We start from the raw sequence: 22,656 nt of genomic DNA on the forward strand, positions 1-22,656 counted from the left end.
TCACATGACTCCAAATTTACTTCGATATGATAGTTATATCAATATTTGCACATGAAGGCGTTTCCATTGCCATTTCTCGCATTATTAATTTTACAGACACAAAAAGATCCCATCTTGTCTACTGTATTTTGTTTTGTCAAAATTTGGAAAGTTTACCGACAAAGTGTGCTGTTTCCACCAGGCCTGTCGTGGCATTGTTTTATCCGACATGTACTTTACTCGCATGAAAAGATTGGATGGAAACCTGGTTACTGGCCCAACTATATATCACTGTCCCAAATCCCCAACCATATATCACTGTCCCAAGTTCCCAACCGTATATCACTGTCCCAAGTTCCCAACGATATATCACTGTCCCAAGTTCCCAACGATATATCACTGTCCCAAGTTCCCAACGATATATCACTGTCCCAAATCCCCAACCATATATCACTGTCCCAAGTTCCCAACCGTATATCACTGTCCCAAGTTCCCAACCATATATCACTGGCCTAGTTTCAGACCAGTGTAGGACAAAATAAGCAAAACAAATAGTTTTTAGAATACAGACACCGAACTTCTATTTTTACTTAGAAATTAGTCTATTTTCACTAGATTTTGAGTTATTCATAAAATGTAAACGCTGATATAAATTGACCACTTGTTTTTTTCATCAATGCCGTTGATTCAACTGATTTTGAGTGATAGCAGTCACGTTAGATCACATCTTTTAATTTAGCAACTGTTGTGACAGTGAATATCATTTGATACTCTATATCATGTGCCCTGTAACAAAACAATCCCTAATCCAAAATATCTTGATGTATCCCCCATAGAGAAGTGACGTTGTGGCTGTATCCCTGCCATAGTATCCCACTGGGCAGTGGGCACTCCACGTAATTTAAATGTGGAAATGTGGGTAATATTTGGTTGAAATTTCAACCTTTATTCACCCACTCAAAAAGTCAGCCTGAAATTTGTTGAATTTCCAGTGTGTTATCACTATGCATTCAACCATCGAAATGCACAATCAAATTCCAATTCGAAAAACGGTGATTTCTAGTTTAGTTATAATCTAAATGTTATCACTGCGCTTTCAACCATTTTAAACCACAACAAGGTTCAAATGGGAATAAAATGTCAGATAATTTGTATTTATATTACAATTTGATGTGTTATCACTGTGCATAATTTAATAGCACGACCAAATGACCTGGATTGCAACTGAGACTACATTAAAATCACATAGTGCAAAGTGATCAATAATGTTCGAGATTCTGCGCAGATTATTATAGCAATTATAGCAATTTGAACATGCACGCTTTCAATTATTACATAAGACATTTCTAGTTACTGTAGGCTAACCTCAAAATGTGGCCATGGATGTGTGTTACTCATTTTAAGATTGAATAAATACTGTTACATTAGTTTGTAAGATAGCCTTAACTTTAGGCTATTTACTGTATTCCAAAAGTCAGCCAAATATCAACATTTTAAAGGATATCTAATGCTTGGATGGTTTCATCTGAGCCACTGCCTTAACCCTATTCTTTAACTTTTATTTTAGGTTAAATTGGAGACGTGAATCCAACATATCATTTGTTAACTTGTCGTCAAGTTAATAGGCTATTTACTGTATTGCAAAAGTGATATTGAATTGTGCTTGGTTGTCAACACAACCAAATATCAACATTTGAAGGAGATGTATCTTTTTTTGCCACTGACTGAGTCTGGCTTTAATTCCAGTTTGTCTACAAATTAATAATTGATATGTTGGATTTGCGTCTCCATCTCAACCAAAAATCCTAAGTTGAAGAATAGTACTAAATCTAGTCAAACTTTAAATGCACTTTACATAAACTTTGATGTAGTCCTATTCATTAACTTAGTCCTAGTCTAGTCAGTGACAAATATCAAAGCTAAGCAGGGCTGGGCTTGGTTAAAACCCTGGATGGGAAACCAAATGAATAGCTGTATATAGATCAACTCTCTAACAGAAGGTTCTGCTGAGCCTATTGATTTTTTTCTGATAGTGGATATGTCGTTGAAGATCTGATGTTGTTTCAAAGGTACAAATTCAGCATATTTTATACAAGGTTTGTCTATGTTGAAAATTGGTTACAACGATGACATAATCCTGTGGTTGAAATTCCACCCTCAAAATAAGTTTACATTGATAACTTTTTTTAAATCCTATATATTTTCCACATAGATTCCATGTCACAATACATTGACACATTTACGTTGAACCAACGTTGATTCAACCAGTTTGTGCCCAGTGGGATGTGTGTTCATAAGGTGTTTAAATGGTATTTAACTGGTGCTGTTTTGTGTCTGGGACATAAAGCAAGCGATGCGTATACAAATGTAATATAATGTTTTGTTTTCACTGCAGTTTGGATCCATGTACTTGGATGCTATTTCCAATTTGTGTCTCTCTGGCATCCAGTGTTATTTCTGACTCATACTGTTACTGTCCCAGTACAACCTCTCTTGCCACATTTATCGAGGTGGTTGACTTATTGTGTTTATCTCTAGGTTTTGTGCTTTGAGGTGTATTAAAGTGTGCAAATGTATTTAAATTGAATTAACTTTTTATGTTGACCTCACATCAGTCAACCAAAATAAAGGAAGAAAACAGTCAGAGATGAGTTTCATGGAAATTATATATTGCTGGTCTTAAATAATAACTTACAAGGTCAAGTGAAATGTACGTCTCGAGGAACACCTTCAGTTTGAGAATCAACACACAGCAACCTGTACACTGAGCATTTAAAAATACAGTACGTTTCTTCCCTGCGATGGTGCAACAACCGAGTCACATATGGGCATTTCTCTTCACACAAGACACAATTACACAAACTAAACAACAAATACATAAATAGCTTTTTTTCCCTTTAAATCATTTATAACAAAATTAGATTTATGATTCTGGCTCTTGCTACAACATATCAATTGATCGATATATAAATTAACAATATCAACAACAAAGAAATAACATTAATAATAATACAAAAAGCTATCTGTTTTTATACAAATCTTGTTAGTTTACAGTATAAAATAATCCTATGCAAGTTAGACCTGGGGGTTCAATATGTTCATTGTAGAATTTATCCCTTATGCTGGCAGGGTGAACATGCTTGTTCAAGATGCATTGGTTGGTTTCCTGGTTTTGAATGTCTGTGTGCTGCAACAGAGTGAAACACTGAGGCCATATTGGCTCAACACAGAGCCAGCCCCACCCTTTTCCTGAAGGTCCATGGCAGTCTGGATGAATGTCCCTTGAGGGTCCAGTAACTAAAGAAGCGTAGCCACAAAGGCTTTCCTAAAGGGTCTCTTCCTCTTTTAACTACAAGGGTGATGTTTCCCTCCAGATTCCTATCCCATTTGAATGACAACATGGGCACCATCCTGTGAAAACACAAGGTAGTGCTGGACGAGTAAGAGCAACCAACAGCGGAGTTCCAAATCCCAGTTTGTGATGGTCGGTATCTATCTCCCTCAGAGTGGACGAGGCCTCTACCTGACCTACCTGTCTTCTGAGAACCCCTTCAGTCCATCGTTGCCTGTCTGCACATCTATTCATCCCCCCACACTCAACGCCATGTTCCCCCCACTCCTCACTCCCCCAGGTATGGACCCTGAGTGCTAGGCAGTGTTGGTTGTTTGGCCCTCTCTCAGCCCCCTTCCCCTGGGGCACTAGGGTCACCGGCCAGGGCAGGCTATGGGCTTGATGCAGCGGCCCTGGAACAGCACCAGGTTGGCTGGGCAGTGGCAGCCGGCAACGCAGGGCTTGTGGCAGGGCCCGATCTCATTCCAGTTGTCACAGGTCTTGGTGCAGCCCGGGCCACAGGTGTCGTACACCGCTCCGTGTTTACACTGGGTCGCTGAGAAGATTGGGTTGGTTAGACAGAACTGCAAATCGCCTAACATTAATGGATTTCAGAGATACGTTGATCAATTCTGTTGAGCAAATTTAATGTAGGGGGAGAGTCCCCTGTTCCATGAAGTTTAGTGATAGGCTGTGTGTGCTGTCACTCACCCATGCAGGCAGCCTCTGGCTTCCAGTAGACGGGGGCTCCCTCCCTCTCACAGGCCCGGCTGTAGGCGATGAAGGACTCACAGTAACAGTTCTTATGCACCGGACACTCACACATGTCTGTTACACAGGACCTTGAGAGAAACAGAGGGAGAAAGAGAGAGAGATAAGACAAATAAATGTTGAATTAAATTGAATGGACTGGATTAAATGTATCTCCATACTAAGTGGGTTCCATATCCAAAAGAACATTGGACATTCTATGCACATCAGAGACAATCAAATATCACAGTTGGAAATGTTGGAAATGTTGTAGATTCTAGGACAAATCTCATTACAAATGAAGCTCCCCAACGTTCCTGAGACACCCTAAGAACCACTGACCTATAGAAGGAGGCAAAGTCCACCACCCGGTGACACTTCTGGAACTCCCAGGACTTGAGCTTCTGACACTCCCTGTGAGCGCGGAACTTGACCTTTACACTGCCGGGACAGAGGTACGAGGTGGGCCTCCTGAGGGGCTGGGCACAAACCTCGTTCCCCTCCACGCGCCACGACTCTGCAAACTCATCGACCACGAACTTGAAGAGGCCGTCGCTGCCCATGGTGTCATCCCGCTTGTGTCCATTGTAGTTCCCACAGAGGCCGCAGAGACGACCGCGCAGGTGAGGAGCAGCCACCACCTCCACGAAGCTGTCCCCGTCCCACGTGATCTCCAGACCTGAGGGAGGAGGGAGAAAGAGACAGAGAGTTATGCTTCAAAAAGGAGCTAAAATGCACTTTAGCAGTGTTTTTTAGGTTCCAATGAAGTTAACATGAAGCCAGTCTAACCTGCGATGGTGGTGAGTTTGAGCAGGTATCCATCCAGGTCAATGTGGACCCCAGGGCCATGGTAGGGCAGGGCGATGCGCGTGCCGTTCCTCCTCACCGTCAGGTGCTGGTGCAGGCTGAGACTCAGCCCTCCTATCCTCAGCTCCACTGACTGGGTCCAGGAGTAGGAGCGGGTTCGCCTCGCATCGTTCCTCACCACAACCGTGAAGCCAGAGTCAGAGCCGGCGCTGTTTCCACCCCCGCCAGAGGGGGCGCCACCACAGTCTCGAGTCAGAACATACTGGCAGGTTCCTTGGAAGTTAAACGTGCGCCCGTCAAAGGTGTTGTAGTGTGGGTCGCCGAATACGGTGCACACACCTGGCTCTGGAAGGAGTGATGGGAGAGAGAGAGAGAGGCAGGGAAGGAGGAGAAAGAGGGAGTGTGTTTAATTATGGGCATCAATTTGATCCATCTTGTTTTCCTGTATTTTGCATGAGAAATCTGTGCTTAATACAACATGACTAAATTTCAATTTGAGAGATGAACGAAACAACCGCCACAAAACTGGAAAATGCAACCCACAAAGGTGTGTGAGGACCCAGCTGAGGAAGAGGGGATTAACTTACTCACTTTCAGTGCAAACCGGGCAGCAGCCTGTCCTGTTCAGGATCTTATTCTAGAAGAGACAGACAGACCGTTAGATACACAGACATAGAGAGATCAGCAGGCAGCCAGTCAGAGCGCAAGAGACAGTCTACTGGACAGTTGGACACATTACACATTAATACCCACACACACAGACACAGACAGACAAAGACAGATACAACCAGTCAAACGTGGACAGCCAGACATTGATACAGACAACTGTTACTCTCTGCCTGGTGTATGTGTGTTTGCTAGAGAGCGGGTGGGGGGTACGTTTCAACTTCCATCAGAGGTGCACATTTGAGAACTCTATCCCTCTCAACCCCCACTTACCTTTGCCCCAGGGCTGTCCTCATCCCTTACTCTCTCTCTCTCAATTTCAATTCATTTCAATTCAAGGGGCTTTATTAGCATGGGAAACATATGTTAACATTGCCAAAGCAAGTGAAGTAGATAATATACAGAAGTGAAATAAACAATAAAAATGAACAGTAAACATTACACTCACAGAAGTTCCAAAAGAATAAAGACATTACAAATGTCATATTATGTATATATACAGTGTTGTAACGATGTGCAAATGGTTAAAGTACAAAGGGGAAAATAAATAAACATAAATATGGGTTGTATTTACAATGGTGTTTGTTCTTCACTGGTTGCCCTTTTTTTGTAGCAACAGGTCACAAATCTTGCTGCTGTGATGGCACACTGTGGTATTTCACCCAGTAGATATGGGAGTTTATCAAAATCGGGTTTGTTTTCGAATTCTTAGTGGATCTGTGTAATCTGAGGGAAATATGTGTCTCTAATATGGTCATACATTTGGCAGGAGGTTATGAAGTGCAGCTTAGTTTCCACCTCATTTAGTGGGCAGTGTGCACATAGCCTGTCTTCTCTTGAGAGCCAGATCTGCCTATGGCAGCCTTTCTCAATAGCAAGGCTATGCTCACTGAGTCTGTACATAGTCAAAGCTTTCCTTAAGTTTGGGTCAGTCACAGTGGTCAGGTATTCTTCCACTGTGTACACTCTGTTTAGGGCCAAATAGTATTCTAGTTTGCTCAGTTTTTTTTGTTAATTCTTTCCAATGTGTCAAGTAATTATCTTTTTGTTTTCTCATGATTTGGTTGGGTCTAATTGTGTTGCTGTCCTGGGGCTCTGTGGGGTCTGTTTGTGTTTGTGAACAGAACCCCAGGACCAGCTTGCTTAGGGGACTCTTCTCCAGGTTCATCTCTCTGTAGGTGATGGTTTTGTTATGGAAGGTTTGGGAATCGCTTCCTTTTAGGTGGTTGTAGAATTTAATGGCTCTTTTCTGGATTTTGATAACTAGCGGGTATCGGCCTAATTCTGCTCTGCATGCATTATTTGGTGTTTTACGTTGTACACAGAGGATATTTTTGCAGAATTCTGCATGCAGTCTCTCAAATTGGTGTTTGTCCCATTTTGTGAATTCTTGGTTGGTGAGCGGACGCCAGACCTCACAACTATAAAGGGCAATGGGTTCTATAACTGATTCAAGTATTTTTAGCCAGATCCTAATTGGTATGTCGAATTTATGTTCTGTTTAATGGCATAGAATGCCCTTCTTGCCTTGTCTCTCAGATCGTTCACAGCTTTGTGGTGGAAGTTACCTGTGGTGCTGATGTTTAGGCCAAGGTATGTATAGTTTTTTGTGTGCTCTAGGCTCTCTCTCTCTCTCTCTCTTTCTCCCTCTCTCTCTCTCTCTCTCTCTCTCTTTCTCTCTCATCCCACCTGACCCCCATCACAGTGCACAAAGGGCTCTCCCTCTTTGAAGCTCTTTGAGAGATGGAGAGATTGGCTTTCAGGGTCTAAATATAGGGAAGCTCTTCTTTACTGTCACTCAAACATCACCCAGACAAAGACCTGACTGGAGACTGTGTGTCTCCTATGGGACAGAGGGGCAGACACATGGGTGACCGCACTGTGACCGCGTGACAGGTGAACGCTACATGACCACCAGGAAGGTATGATGAGTGGATGTTGTGATACTGTATGACAGGTGACCGCTATGTGACCGTATCTATATTGCAATTGACCGCTAGGTGACCGTGTCTCAGTTGGCTGTTATGTGACTATCACGACAGATGACCATGACTCAGTGACCAAGACACAAACACAGATGGCCGTTAGGGGATATACTACATGACTGTATAACAGGTGAACGCTGTGTGACCAGTAGGAATCCATGACAAAGGCAGCCATATGTGACTGTAATTGTACTGTCTGACTAATGACCGTGTATGACAGTTCATTATACTACTATGTGACCATTATCTGCTCCATAACCATACGGGCGTGGTATATATGTGATGGTGGTGGGATGCTAGCTTAAAAAAGAATGACAATGAGCCTTTAATGTCGACTATATGAACGCATCTAAGAACAGATGATCACTACATTACCGTGCAACAAGCAACCGCTATGTGACCATAACAGGTCAAGGCTAGGTAACCATTGTAACCGTGTGAAAGCTGGTCACTGGCAGCATGAATAAGTAACTGATCATTTGGTCGCTGGAATGCAAAGAATCTACTACATCACCCCAAGACAGGTGACCGCCGTGTGAACTGGGACTGTTACTCCAAAAAACTTGACAGCTGAGGGTATGGTTACTGTGGTAAGTTACCAGGGCCCACTGACACTGTTCTGGCCCAGGTGAATCGTTTTTGACTCCTCCTTACCGCTCCACCGCTAAATCAGCTTCCAGCCAGCTGCCTGCTGTGACACCAACACGTCACGCATGTGGATTTAACATGTGGTTAGTCACAGACAGTAACTCTGGACAGTAGACAGCCTCTGTCTGTCTCAGCGGGAGGGGGACCAGATGGATGGGGACGTGATGAAGTGTGAAAGGGACTGTCTCATGTTGATGATTCAGGGAGAACAGAGGGACCCCAGGGCTATGTCCTATAGGTATAGGTAGTGTTCATAACATAAGTGCATGTAAGTTGTGGTGGGAAATTGCTTAAAGCAGAAATGTGCATATGGTGAAACAACACTGTCCGCCCCAGCACATTTGTTCTAGTTTTTATTTTGTTGATGAAACGGAGGAGAGGAGCATTCAGCATTGTGGTAAAAATTATTTACAGGACATACTCTGCTGTTCTATCACGGGTCCAATGAAGAGAAAAACTGGGTTTGAAGTAACTTCTTTGTTGTTGTAATATCGCAAACGGACGTGGCAGTTTCACCAAGTACGGATGCCAGCTTTAAGGTGACAGGTAAAGTGAGTGAGCATCTTTTTTAAAGTCTTTTCTAATCGATGTTGTCATTCACATCACTTCATTGAAAGATTTCCTGGAATGAAAAGGCGCAACACAAGACAGTTTGTGATTGGGCCTTGAGCCTGTCACTCACCGAGGGGCAGCTGGTGATTGGCACACACTGCTTTGGCTGGCACTCGATGGCCCCCTTGACACAGGCACACAGGGTGCAGTTCACAGACGACCACATGTCTCCCTCCTAGAGCAAAGGAAGAAGCAGAGAGAGAACCAATCAACCACAACTTCAATCAGCTTATCAAACAAGTATTAATGTCTGTATAAATATGCATATAAATGTCAGAATGAGGACAACTGCGGTGGATAAGTATCAGTGTTGAATGTTGAGGCAATGGTAACGTTCTATTTTCCCAGTTGATATCAAGGATGCAGCATTAGGACTTGTTGTCCCAGACTGTCTCACCCGGTAGATCTTGTTTCTGACACGGCAGTACTTCACTTCCGCTACCTCCACGAAGGATAGACACTCCCCACAGCACTGGTCACCATGGCAACTGCCCGGCCGAGAGCAGCGCTTCCTGCACACCACAGTGGAATTCTGGGAAGGTGGAGGGATACGAGGGAAGGAGAAGGGGTCAGTTATTGATGGTAATTTGGTGATACGGCACATAAATTGAATAGAGTTCTGGGGTCTGGTTCCCTTGTCAGTTCTTACCTTGCAGGTACAGGTGGTGCAGTTGTCGTGCTTGAAGGAGGTGCCGTTCTCATAGACCTCACTGTGGAACAGACAACTCCCCATCGACAGGTCAAACACTTTCCTCTGACCTGACGGAGGAAGAGAGAAAGAAAAAAGCTTGATGATAATTATTATGACTGTTATGATGTTTTAATGATGTGTGATGTTTTAATAATAATTCATGAAATATGAATATGTTCTCCAGACTTCTATCAGAGAGTCCTATGAGGTATTTGATGAGAGTGGAGTGTTACCGAGGCACTTGGGACAGCACTGTCCGGGCTGAGTGTGGCTCAGGTGGGCAGGGCATGAGAGGACAGGACACACATCCCTGACGCATAGGGTCCGCCCTCCCTGAAAGAACACAGCATATCATATCAAATCCAAATGTTATTTCTCACACGCGCCGAATACAACAGGTGTAATGCTTACTTACAAGCCCTTAACCAACAATGCAGCTTTAAGTAAATAGAGTTCAGAAAATATTTACTAAATAAACTAAAGTTAAACAAAATTCCACAATAAAATAACAATAAGGAAGCTATATACATAGACGTTAGAACAATGCTGCATTCATCTTCTCTTATGCATTACTCAACTTATCTCCACTTAATGATGTTAATGTTTCCATTACACAATACCATTTGCACCTTTGTCTGCACCTGTGAAACCCGGATTGCTACCTTTAACAGCTCACAAACACAACTACTCTAGATTTGTCACAGTTCCCCCTGGCCTTGTAGCAGTGTGCCCTCATTAACGGCTGGTACAGGACACAGTGTACACTAGTCCCACTGAGGCATTAATGTGTTGACAGACTCAACTCACATTAATGTGTTTACTCACTCACCTCCCCTGGGGAGCGTTACCACTGTGAGTCCCCTGAGAGCCAAGACAAACTCATTTGGACCACTGAGGGGCCAGTCACTGTAATGTGGGGACTGGAGACATGCATGTCTATACAGTGTATACTCACAGTGCAGGTGCATTTAATACAGGGTTTTCCCTCAGGGTGAAACTCTTCCCTCTCTTTGTACAGACGGCCCTCCAAGATACAGCCTGGAACAGAAGAGACACACAGGTTAGCTTTATTATCGATGTATTCCTTTTTCACACACACACACACACACACACACAATCACTCACTCGGGCACGTTGGACAGCACTTCTTGGGGTGAATCTTGGGGTTCCTGCAGTGGACGACACATTGTACTTCCGCTTCAGTTACGACACCTTCCTGTCAAAACCAGGAAGCAATTAAAACAGTGATTTATTTATCATTGTTCGAACAAATTTCCTACAACTTATTCTAGTCCTAGGCTACGTACATCAGTGAATATTCTGCTGCATACCTCTCATTCCTGTATTAGACAAACTTATCTTTCGGTTGCTTAGCAATTTGAATCCCGTTTCAGTTATGTAAGGCATGTACTACGTAAGCAGGATATTAGATAGGGACATACCATTAGATAGAGACATACCATTAGATAGAGACATACCATTGGATAGGGACATACCATTAGATAGAGACATACCATTGGATAGGGACATACCATTAGATAGAGACATACCATTGGATAGGGACATACCATTAGATAGGAACATTCCATTCTGCATCTCACACATGCATCTATTCTACATACTGGGACACCCCTGATCACTCACTGAAAATGTACCTGAAAAAAATATGTGGTCCCTAGTGTTAGAACTAGAAATGTTAGAACTAGGAGTGTTAGAACTAGGAGTGTTAGAACTAGGAGTGTTAAAACTAGAACTAGGGACCACAACATGTTGTTTGTGTGTCTGGATACTGGTTAGACCCCCCCTCCCATTCCCGCCGCGTGGGTATCTTGGGGATGGAGTAAATGAGTGGTGTGTGGAGCTCTGCTTTTTTCACACGCCACCCTTCAACACGCAGACTAACACATAGTCTAGTTTGACTGGGCCTCCCCAATGCTGGAGCTGACACTCCCTCACACAGCTGTGTCCACTGCCATTGACTTATAGTGTTCAGATCTGTGCGTGTGTTTTGTATTTTAAGTTTTTTAGTTTAATTGTGGGACCATGTGAGTGTGTGGTGTGTCTACAGTAAGTGAGGTTGGGTATACATGTGGTTTGAGTGTGTTTTGAGGAGACGTGTGGGGTTAGTCTTGTGAGGTAGACACTGGGTTGGGGAGGCTTGGAACCAGAAGGGTGGACTGTACTGCCAAGTTCACCTGGCTCCTCTCCCAAAGACATTGAGACATATATCATCCCTCTTCATCTTTCTATCTCTCTCTCTCATCCCTCCAACTTCATCTGCCTTTCTTTCTCTTTATGTCTCTTCTTCCTCCAACCCCTTGGCTATCTGTCCACTGTCTCATTCTTTCTCTCCCTCACATCTCTCGTTCCCTCCCCAACTCTGTGTCTCTGTCTGCGTCATTCAGCCTCCCACTCTAAAAGTATGTCTATCTTTCCCTAGATCCCCATTTATCTTTCTTCATTAATCTCCCTCTCCCTTTCCACCCGTCTCTCTTTCACTCACTCCTCTGTCGGTTTGCCTCTTTTCCACTCACTCCCCTCTATCATTCCCTCTCTCTTTCCCTCTCCCTGTCTGCCTCTCTCTTAGTACTCCCTCTCTCCTTCTCTACTTCATTTACTTTACATTCCCTCTCCTTACTTTTCTCATCATCATCTCTCTCTCTGTCTGTTACCCTCCCTTTCTCTCTTTCATTTCTCTGTGTGACACTCACCTGACAGCGGCGAGAGATGCAGGGCTTGATGGAGCTGGTCCAGGAGACAGAACTATTATAGGACTCTCCATCCAGCTGACAACCTAGAGGAGAGAGAGAGAGAGAGAGAGAGAGAGAGAGAGAGAGAGAGAGAGAGAGAATGAGAGAGAGACCGGGGAGGATAGAGAGAGAGGGTGGGGTAGAGAGAGAGAGACATAGAGAGAGAGGGAGCGCGAGAGAGAGAGTTGGCACTCCAAACCTGGATGTGAATGTTTACTAGTTCGTGGAAAATAATAGTCTACAGGGAGCACTAAATGGACTACATGTGTGAACATAGAGCTGTTTGCCTCTCCAGACCATAAGTGTTGAGACAGATTGAACACAGGGTTACAAATCCATTGTAAGCGATGCCTGGAGGGAGTCTGTGTGCCACCACCGTCAGAGCCAGCTGGCTATAGTGCCCCCTATGGCTAGGGAAGGCCTTTCTTTGATTGTCTTGATTTGGCATAGCGATGGTAAAGTTTACTAGTCTCGACACTGCCACATACACTACCATTCAAAAGTTTGGGGTCACTTAGAAATGTCCTTGTTTTTGAAAGAAAAGCTCATTTTTATTGCTTCTTTAATCAGCGCAACAGTTTTCAGCTGTGCTAACATAATTGCAAAAGGGTTTTCTAATGATCAATTAGCCTTTTAAAATTATAAACTTGGATTAGCTAACACAACGTGCCTCTGGAACACAGGAGTGATGGTTGCTGATAATGGGCCTCTGTACGCCTATTTAGATATTCCATTAAACATCTGTCGTTTCCAGCTACAATAGCCATTTACAACACTAACAATGTCTACACTGTAATTCTGATCAATTTGATGTTATTTTAATGGACAAAAAATGTTGCTTTTCTTTCAAAAACAAGGACATTACTAAGTGACTCCAAACTTTTGAACGGTAGTGTATGTGCAATTCAGACACTCGAGACAGACAGACAGACAGACAGACATGCACAAACTCTCTGACAACCCCAATCCATTATATAGATGTATCAAGATACCAGAACATGTTGTTGTGAACTGTCCAGGTCCATTCCAAGGGCATGATAAAAACACCATGTGAAATGGGCCTGGGCCTGAGATCCACTATGAGCAATCACAATGCTCCAGATACAGCACCCACAGTCAATAAGGGACTAAATGAATATGCTCTTCAATTTCAACAGATATAGGGTTGTCTGGTTATGGAAACAGAGCAAAACCATTCCTATGATAAAACCATTGCATTAAGTATTTGAACAGTGGGAGGTTTTCGTGCTGACACGAGCAAGTTCCTGTTCTAAATGTAGACATGGTCATGAATAAAACCCAAAGTCAAGCACAATGGAGGAACAATAGGCACTAATATCGTTCACCATGACAACATGGGGCTTTCCATGGTCGACTTAAGCGAGCTCCACCTCTTCTCATTTGAATTAACTCTAGTCTCGTATAATCTTGACGGCAAACAAAGGACCGCGCCCCTGACCATGAGGTGGTCAATGCTGTGGACTGTGTCCATGGTGACCCCAACACTACCCGACCCCTGTGTGTTCCGGCCGGGAGGCGAATGTGTGCGGTCCTAGTCTGGGAGGCAGAGCGGCGCAGTGGCTCGTAAATGAGGTTTATTTCTGTGCCCTGTAAACCGAATGCTGAACCCAAACGCCAACGGGTCCCAACCCGTCCCAGAGAGGAGAAGTCCACCACTGCAGCTGTGTGTGTGTGTGTGTGTGTGTGTGTGTGTGTGTGTGTGTGTGTGTGTGTGTGTGTGTGTGTGTGTGTGTGTGTGTGTGTGTGTGTGTGTGTGTGTGTGTGTGTGTGTGAGAGAGAGAGAGAGCGAAGAATAGTTCTTAAGACTTAAATACGAACCGCTGTAGGCCTGTCACATGTTTGTGAGTGTATGTGAGTAGAAGCCGGGAAAATAATAGCTATATGTGTTTGTGTATGTAGCAATTTACCCTAAAGCAGAATCTTCAATTGGTCTGATACATTACACATACACACGCACAGTAACTATTGTGCTGTTAGAAGAAAAACTATTCCTCATTCCTCCACAAGGAGGCAGAAGTGGTTAAATAAGTAGGTTGACCAGTGCAGCTGGACTGACTGTCTTCTACTGTGGGACTCAAGCTGTCGCGTCACCCTCACTCCTACAGGTAGCATCAATGACCGTCAAACAACATCACTGCAATGCTGCAGCAAGGTCTATACATCAACACTAAAGAGATCCAAAGATAGACCCAACTCACTCCACTAGACAAAATTCCAAGTTTATTGGTTTCGCTGAGACTACAGAACAGTACATGCATCCCCTAACCTTCGACCTCATGTTTTCATGGTGATGAGAGTAGTAGAGTGTGTGTGCTGCTCACCTTTGCATCTCTCACAGCAGGCTCCCGTCTGTTTGACCACCAGAGCACAGTCCTCAGACACCAGGGGACACTTCTCCTGTTTACAGTCTGCCTTCCCCTCCTGAGAGATAGAGCAAAAGAGAGAGGGGGAGGAGAGAGAAAGAGAGGGGGGAGAGAGAGAGGAAGAGAGAGACGGAGGGATGGACGGAGAGAAAGAGAAGACGCTTTTTGATTGCCATCAGTGTATTCACATTATAAAGTCTCCGACACATTCTTTGTCGACACACTCCCTTTTTACAGGCTAAAATGAACTCGAGTTACACATGTACTTTACGCAGACATTCTCTTTCTCTCCTCAATTTATATACAACCTCACTTTATATACTCGCTTAACATTATCACTTTGCCACTAGCTTTATACACTCCCTTTATATAGTCCCCATTTACTCAGTGCAACCTAACTGGACTGTATAATGAGTCAACTTCAAAGCCGGACTGTGGCCCACATAACTAAAATAAAACTGGGCGGTTTTATTTACGGAGAGCCTTCACTGGTTCCCTAACCACGCTGGTTTGGGTGATGTCGTCAGTGAAGGCGAGAGAAGAGACGGCGAGAGGCGAAGGCACATGGAATCCATACATAGTCTCTGTAAAGCGCTCCCCAAACCACTGGCCTAAATCGTAGAGATTTTCAGAGCACTTTCAACAGCCAGTTTGAGACAAATATGTCTGAGAGTGAGATATATGATGCCAGATAGATAAAGGGATGGATTGAAAGTGAGAGAAAAAGAGATAGAGGGAATGAGAGAAGGGCAGACAGATACCATCAGACATGATGACTGGAAAGTCTGACAGGTGGAGAGAGAGAGAGAGAGAGAGAGAGAGAGAGAGAGAGAGAGAGAGAGAGAGAGAGAGAGAGAGAGAGAGAGAGAGAGAGAGAGAGAGAGAGAGAGAGAGAGAGAGAGAGAGAGAGAGAGAGAGAGAGAGAGAGAGAGAGAGAGAGAGAGAGAGAGAGAGAGAGAGAGAGAGAGGTGGACAGAGAGGTGGACAGAGAGAGGATGACAGAGTGAGAGAGAGAAATAGAAAGAGTGGTGATAAGTTATGCGTCTAGTCTTTTGACGGCCACAGTTATCTCCATTAGTGTCATTGAGGTCCCGTATTTATCCTTTGTTTTCTCTCCACACCTGTGCTTTCCTAGTTGGGCTTTGGAGCCATTCCACTCGGCAGCCATTAACACTAAGTGGTGTGAAGAGGTTTGACCTCTCTCAGCAAAGGTCAGGGGTCAAATCAGGTCACCACGCCTCATAAACACTCAACATACCGTGCACTTTCTGAGGCTTCTTACTGGTCTACTGGTGGTATGTCGTGGCTTCTAATAGGCCAACGGGTGGTCTGGGGATTGTTATTGGACTACTGCTAGTCTCTGGTGTAATAACTAGAGAAATATTTGACCTGAAGGGTAATAACATGTTGATAGGTTAATGTGACCATCTAAAAAGATATATGTAGAGTATGTAAGATGTATTGATCCCTGACATGATGGTCATGTGCTGTGGAAAAATGACCACTAGATGGCGACAGCACAGTCAGTTTCACCATCTCCATTTGCCAACTTCAGAGAATCAAAATGTGTTCAGTCAAACCATGGTCTATGTATAATCCCTCCCTCCCTCCCTCCCTCCCTCCCTCCCTCCCTCCCTCCCTCCCTCCCTCCCTCCCTCCCTCCCTCCCTCCCTCCCTCCCTCCCTCCCTCCCAATCTTTTCCACTATCACTCTCTCTCCTCCATCTATCTCTCAGCCTGACCTCAGAGGGCATGCCAAAACAAGCTGACAGACCCGCCAGCCGCCATGCCGCCGGTCTTTCATGGAAGGATGGAGAGATCACTAAAAGGCTCTTCAGAGTAGCACTCAAATCAAAGGCCTATTTAAACCTGGACTCCTTGCCCTCATGACCCTTCACCTCCCTCCAAAGCAAACATGTCGCGACCCCACAGGAGCAGCAGTTGTGGCTTAAAACTGGATGAAAAAAGATAAGGGCAACAATATATACATTTCACTGATAAGTCACAAGCCTATCCAAGAAGTAGGCCTATTCCTGCACCAGTAGTAGAAAGTGAATGGTGCTGAATTAACTGAATGTAACTTTTGGCTCCGATGTGTAGGTAGACTAGCTCCATGACTTTTCTCTGAATTCAGATGGCTGTTGTCCTATCCTTCTTTATGTCCTGGCAGGTAGCCTAGCGGTTGGAATACATGATCCGATAAGGTGAAAATCTGTCGATGTGCCCCCCTTGAGCAAGGCACTTAACCCTAATTTAATCCAGGGGCGCTGTACTACAGTGGAGGCTGCTGAGGGGAGGACAGAAACCATGTGTTTGATGTATTTGTATACCATTCCACTGATTCTGCTCCAGCCATTAACATGAGCCCATCCTCCCCAATTAGGGTACCACCAACCTCCTATGCCGTACTACTATGGCTGTCCCTGTAAAACAACACATTTCACTGCACCTATCTGGTGTGTGACAATAAAACATATATACAGTACCAGTCAAAAGTTTGGAGACCTACTCATACAGGGTTTTTCTTTATTTTTACTATTTTCTACATTGTAGAATAATAGTGACGACGTCAAAACTATGAAATAACACAAATGGAATCATGTAGTAACCAAAAAAAGTGTTAAACAAATCAAAATATATTTTAGATTCTTCAAAGTAGCCACCCTTTGCCTTGATGACAGCTTTGCACACTGTTGGCATTCTCTCAACCAGCTTCATGAGGTAGTCACCTGGAATGCATTTCAATTAACAGGTGTGTCCAAACTTTTGACTGGTACTGTATATTTGTTATTTATTTTATTTAACTAGGCAAGTCAGTTAAGAACAAATTCTTATTTTACAATGACGGCCTACCCCGGCCAAACCCTCCCCTAACCCGGACAACGTTGGGCCAATTGTGTGCCTCCCAAAGGGACTCCCAATCACAACCGGTTATGATACAGCCTGGGATCGAACCAGGGTCTGTAGTGACACCTCTAGCACTGAGATACAGTGCCTTAGACCGCTGCGCCACTCAGGAGGCCATATATATATTTGTCTCTACCCCTCCATTAGAAGTATCCTGGGAGGTCCAATAGCAATGCTGCCCTGAAGGTTCTCTAACACCATCTTTGCTCTTTAGACCACTGGGAGAACTGTACCACTAGCCTCACAGTGCACTGACAGAAAGGGGGGAAGAGGGGGATGGAGAAAGAGAGCAGAAAATAAAGGAGGATGTTGTCTTCTTTAAGTCTTCTAGACTACATTCTTAGAAAAAAGGGTTCCAAAATGGTTCTTCGGCTGTCCCCATAGGTGAACCCTTTCTGGTTCCAGGTAAAACCCTTTTGGGTTCCATGTAGAATCCTCTGTAAAAAGGGTTCTACCTGGAACCAAAAAGGTTTCTTCAAAGGTTCTCCTATGGGGACAGCTGAAGAACCCATTATGGTTCTAGATAGTACCTTTTTTTCTAAGAGTGTAGAGATATCACGTTTCTCATTTCATCCTAAGATTTATGCTTTTCTTTTTTGGAGTTTGGTTGTCCCTTTAGACAGAATGGTGTACAAGTTATTGCTCCTTTTCATAAAATGACATTCACATGCCAATTCCACACATAAATCCAATGTTATTACATCTCTGTACCTGGACAGACATGCTGGCTGGTTTAGTGGTTTGCTGACAACGCCAGTGGCAGAGGTAAAGACTGTAAAGGTACACGGTGAGTATTGATCTCCATGTTTGTGGAGCGGTTGGAACAGAAAGGACCTTTGGCTTCCCAAATGTTTGCAGATCACTGGTCAGCCCACTGAGCTCATCAATCATTGCTACCGAGAAAGAGGAGAGGGGGCAAAAAGAGAGGGAGAGTAGTAGATAGCAGGTTAACGAGAGCTGCCTCCTGGCTGTCTGTATATAATGTTTAGCGAGCGGGAGGCAGATTCCTGCGTCTTGTGAGACGGCTGGCGAAAAGAATGGCTTCTCTGTGTGCCTCAGTTTCCGCCAGTGAAGGGCCATTAACAGGTATTCCGCCGCAACTGGGAGCCTGTGAGTGACACTAGAGCCCCACCCTTTAAAATCTGCTAACCCCCCTAAAAGACAGCATCGCGACACAAGTGTCTTTCAGGCTGGCCCCCCTCCCCTGCGAGGCACTCTGGGGCCAGTGACATGACGGACGGGCCAAGATGAAAGGCTAGCTGTGGCCCTCTGATGACTGATAGCATTCAGCAGGGCTCCTAGTGATGGAAGCCTGATAAGGAGGTGGTTAGCAGAGGGAGACATATCAAAGAGACTATCAGAGCCACTAGAGACAGCCGAGGCAGCATGGCCACATATATAACCTTGCACACGCACACTGTTTCTCTGTTTCACATAGGGCAAATACCTTGCAAGTCAAACACGACATTTGTAGAAACTTCCTCACCACATGACACTTTTAAAGAGGGACTAAAAAGACAGGCGAGGGAGAGCATTATTGAATCTGGCTTCTGGTGACAGAAAAGCCTCTCACTTGCATTCTCAACCCCTAAAACAATGACCTTCAAAGCAAGGAGAGACAGAGGTCAAAGAGCAAATGTTCCAGGAAAGACACCTCCTTTCACATTTGTAGCCTGGATTTAACAGACAGTCGGGGGCAAAGACAGCACGAAGACAAGGGTGTCTTTAAACAAACAATGCCATTTTGTTTAAAAGCCAGTGTGGGCTTAGAAGGGAAATAATTACATAGCTAGCCTACTGCTCTTATTGAAAAGGTAGCAACATTATTCATAATTCTTTGTGATAATTAGAAAAAACAGTACAGGCCTATTTGCCCAGTTAGGCCTACAACTCGCTATAGACTATGCATATTTAGGCCACAATATGAATATTAAGAATATTCAGTCAAGCGCAGAGGCAATAATTACGCACAACAATTGCGTTGTGTTCTTCCTCTGTGGAACCTACTTGCCAACAACAAATAGGGAATCTCAATGTCAACTAACAATTGAAAGTTATTTAGCAAGAATTGGGATTTGTTCTCACCAGACAGACGCAGGTGATGCACGGGTTGTCCGTTATGTTGGGTATGTGGAGCACCTCTCCTTCGTTCTCGCAGATGGCTTCTGTACCTGTGAAGGGCGCGAGGAGAGAGGCAATAAATTCGCGCCTTTTCATCTTCATTGAAGTGATAAAACAACGAAACAACACGCCCCAGAGAAGATATGTCATAAACAGGCTCGCCATATTCGAATTGTGTTTTTTCTTTAGGCCTACCAGGAATTGCACCGGCTATGCCATAACGGTGACTGAGGTATATTTTGTAGACGTTAAAATAAGCAGGCCTAATAGTCTGAGTTTTATCGACAAGTTTATATTTCTAATTTATTTAGATTATATAGGCTATAGCCTATAACTTTTTCTAAATTACGAAATATTAGATCAGTTTATTAGAATATTTTTGTCAGAGTGATTTAAATTTAGATGAGACATAACATTTTTAGTTGAGCAGAGCAGTGGCTGCCAGGAAAAGTGTTGGGGGGGGGGGGGGGGGGGGGATTTGGTGACAAAGTGGTTTCTGTGAGAATTACAGGAGCAGGGCAATTACCCCGACCGTAGCGTACCCTACAACCTTCGCGTGTAATTAAACCAGCACAGCTATAAGTGATTGTGGGGAAACCCAACACTTTAGCCTCAATCCAATGAGGCTTTCCTTATTTTATAAAGCAGAGATGAATGAATAGCCCTATAAATGTTGTTTACTCTTCATCCACCTCTTGCAACCGAGCACAGTGACAGGGCGCATTTGTCTTTCTACAACCAGACAACTTTCCTCTCCCACGAAAACGCTGTGTTCAACTCCCGGCCCTGCAGGGAAAACAATAGACAGATGATATACCGCATATTTCGAATACCAGGTAGCGACAATCCATGGGAATTTGATCCGGTGGGATTATACTATAATGGTAGCCTACTCAACTGATACCGATACGCAGGTTTGTCTGTCCCCTGAAAGAAATGATAATGTTTGCACAATGATAACGCGCCAGGTGACTTGGATACTGACCTCGACAGCACGACCCAACTCGAGTTTCCAAAACAACAGTAGATGGGAAAATTATAATGGTGATCCAATGCGTCTCTCATGAGGTTTCAAACGAGCCCGGGGGTACCAGTTACCCGACAGAACATATTTTTTTCACCCAACTTTAACATCAATCCAATGACACGGTGACATTTGTTGTTGATTTATGTTCAACCAAATGTAAATCAAAACTAGACATTGAGCTGACGTCTGTGCCCAGTGGCAAATAACGGGAAAAGTGAATAGCCTACCTGTAGTCCTATAGGCCAGCTTTTGGGCTATATTCTTGTTTTTGACAATTGCTGGACATGTTTTGAAACTAAATAGACCAAGTCAATGTATCTTACCTGTAATTAAAGGCGAGGAGGACTGTGGCATTTGGAACAGTAAAAACACGAATAAAAAGCTGCAGGTGAACTTAATAGAACGTTCCAAGGCGCTCGAGCAGCAATACAACATCATCCTAAAATTGGTCCAGTAAAAAAAAAGAAGGAAAACGAAAAAAAGAAAATGATATGCTAGAATATATATATATATTTATATCCCCATGGGTTGGTGTCCGACTGAAAACCCTAGAATATATGGGACTCCAGCATAATTGCCCCCCTCAGTTAGTTTTGTTCCAGCCCATAACCTTCAGTTTGTCAAAATGCTAAACGACATCGCGTGTCCTCGGGCATCCGACAATCGACATGACACATGAAAATTACAATGACAATGCCGTGCGGACAGCCAGGCGACAGTCCTCATGTCGCGTCCAGGAGCGCTCTTGTGTTCCCAAAACAAGTGCAGGGGTTAGAAAATGTTTCCAAAAAAGTGAAAAACAAAGTTCATAAGAGATTAAAATAAAACAGATGCGTATAGTAAAAATGACAAATAAAACTATTGGGAAATAAATTCCCCAAATAGCTTAAAGATATACTCGTATTTAAATGTCTTCAAAAATCCTCATGTTTGGCAATACCAAAAATATACAGATGTTGTCAAGCGCTAAAAGAAACCGGTTGCGTTCGGAATTTTAGGTCCGTTTTGCGCGGAGATGCTGTCCAACTGTCTCAGGTTTAGTAGCGGGCTTTAGGTTAGGCTACACGAGCCGGCACTGGTCTCTCACTCGGAGCTCCGCGAGAAGCGAACCACCTCCAGCCCAAAGTTATAGTAAACTGCTCCTACTGAGGCGCACGGCGATGCCAGCGTAATAGAAACCCTACTACTCCAGTTAAACATCCCCGCAGGGTGCAGGAACCTCCTCCAAACAAAACGAGAACGGCCCCTCAATATTTAAATAGTTGCCGGGGGTTTTAATAATCCGAGTGATTTGACGTACAATCTTGCCCGCTGCTCCCGGCTGGCTGCCGCAGTGGTAATGAAACACTCCGTACAATACCGCGCCGGGAGAGACCCACCTACTGCTATCGGATCTCGAGGCTGGATCTCGTTTCACTACAAACAAGCCTGGATACACAACATGCGTACCGTACCACCTGTCCTTACTGATAATCTCTGCCGCGCTCTCTCAACACTGTCACGCTGCAAAACAGGATGAAACAACAAAAATTCCCTAATTCAGGCCACTTTGTATCAAGGTGGGTTTTCTGCGCCCCTCGAGCTGCTGGGGGACCAAGCGTCATCCCACAATTGTTGATCTCTCCCCCTCCACCCGCAATGATGGGGCGCACCACAATGTCTGTCTGTTCAGTATCATACATTTTACATTTTCCAGTCATATCCTCAATGCAACACTTATTTGATAAATTAGGCATTTTCTTTGTTTGACCCCACTTCAAAGGTATGATGTCAATTTAGAATATATAATCTATAACATTTCAATAGCCTATAATAAAGGCACATATCTAATTTAGGCTCCATTAACCAGCTTGCATGACATGAAGTGTCTGTTACTGTTGTTTGAGACAGATTTAGAAATCTACAACTTTTAAAACAGTTTGGCACCCTTAAAATGGTGCTTCTGAAGAACCTCAAATGGGAAGGAAAAGCATTTCTTCAAAGAACCAATTATGACCAA

The 22,656-nt window shown here is 43.9% G+C and overlaps 1 protein-coding gene across 1 annotated transcript; it reads right to left on the bottom strand.

Annotated features, from left to right (window-relative positions):
- Nucleotides 1–2,627: 2,627 nt before the first annotated feature.
- On the bottom strand, nucleotides 2,628–22,246 carry LOC120048445 (BMP-binding endothelial regulator protein-like). Its single transcript, XM_038994419.1, has 15 exons — nucleotides 20,981–22,246; nucleotides 19,595–19,680; nucleotides 14,562–14,661; nucleotides 12,181–12,263; nucleotides 10,595–10,685; nucleotides 10,425–10,507; nucleotides 9,703–9,802; nucleotides 9,428–9,537; nucleotides 9,176–9,310; nucleotides 8,849–8,953; nucleotides 5,459–5,504; nucleotides 4,850–5,212; nucleotides 4,403–4,739; nucleotides 4,022–4,152; nucleotides 2,628–3,866 (listed from the first exon to the last, which is right to left on the bottom strand). Exons 1-15 carry the CDS (start codon nucleotides 21,093–21,095, stop codon nucleotides 3,685–3,687), a joined length of 2,067 nt encoding a protein of 688 aa, XP_038850347.1. The 5' UTR covers nucleotides 21,096–22,246; the 3' UTR covers nucleotides 2,628–3,684.
- Between the last annotated feature and the right edge of the window lie 410 nt (nucleotides 22,247–22,656).

This window comes from Salvelinus namaycush, chromosome 5 (assembly GCF_016432855.1).
Source record: "Salvelinus namaycush isolate Seneca chromosome 5, SaNama_1.0, whole genome shotgun sequence".
NCBI classification, from domain to species: domain Eukaryota; kingdom Metazoa; phylum Chordata; class Actinopteri; order Salmoniformes; family Salmonidae; genus Salvelinus; species Salvelinus namaycush.

Bases quoted from the DNA above. Each gene is read 5' to 3' on its own strand.
- LOC120048445 (XM_038994419.1), bottom strand. From the start codon at position 21,095: ATGATGTTGTATTGCTGCTCGAGCGCCTTGGAACGTTCTATTAAGTTC. The intron at 9,538-9,702 runs GTAACACTCCAC...TTCCTCCGTCAG, and splicing joins GTGCTGTCCCAAGTGCCTCG to GTCAGAGGAAAGTGTTTGAC. The intron at 3,867-4,021 runs GTGAGTGACAGC...CAATCTTCTCAG, and splicing joins GCCAGAGGCTGCCTGCATGG to CGACCCAGTGTAAACACGGA.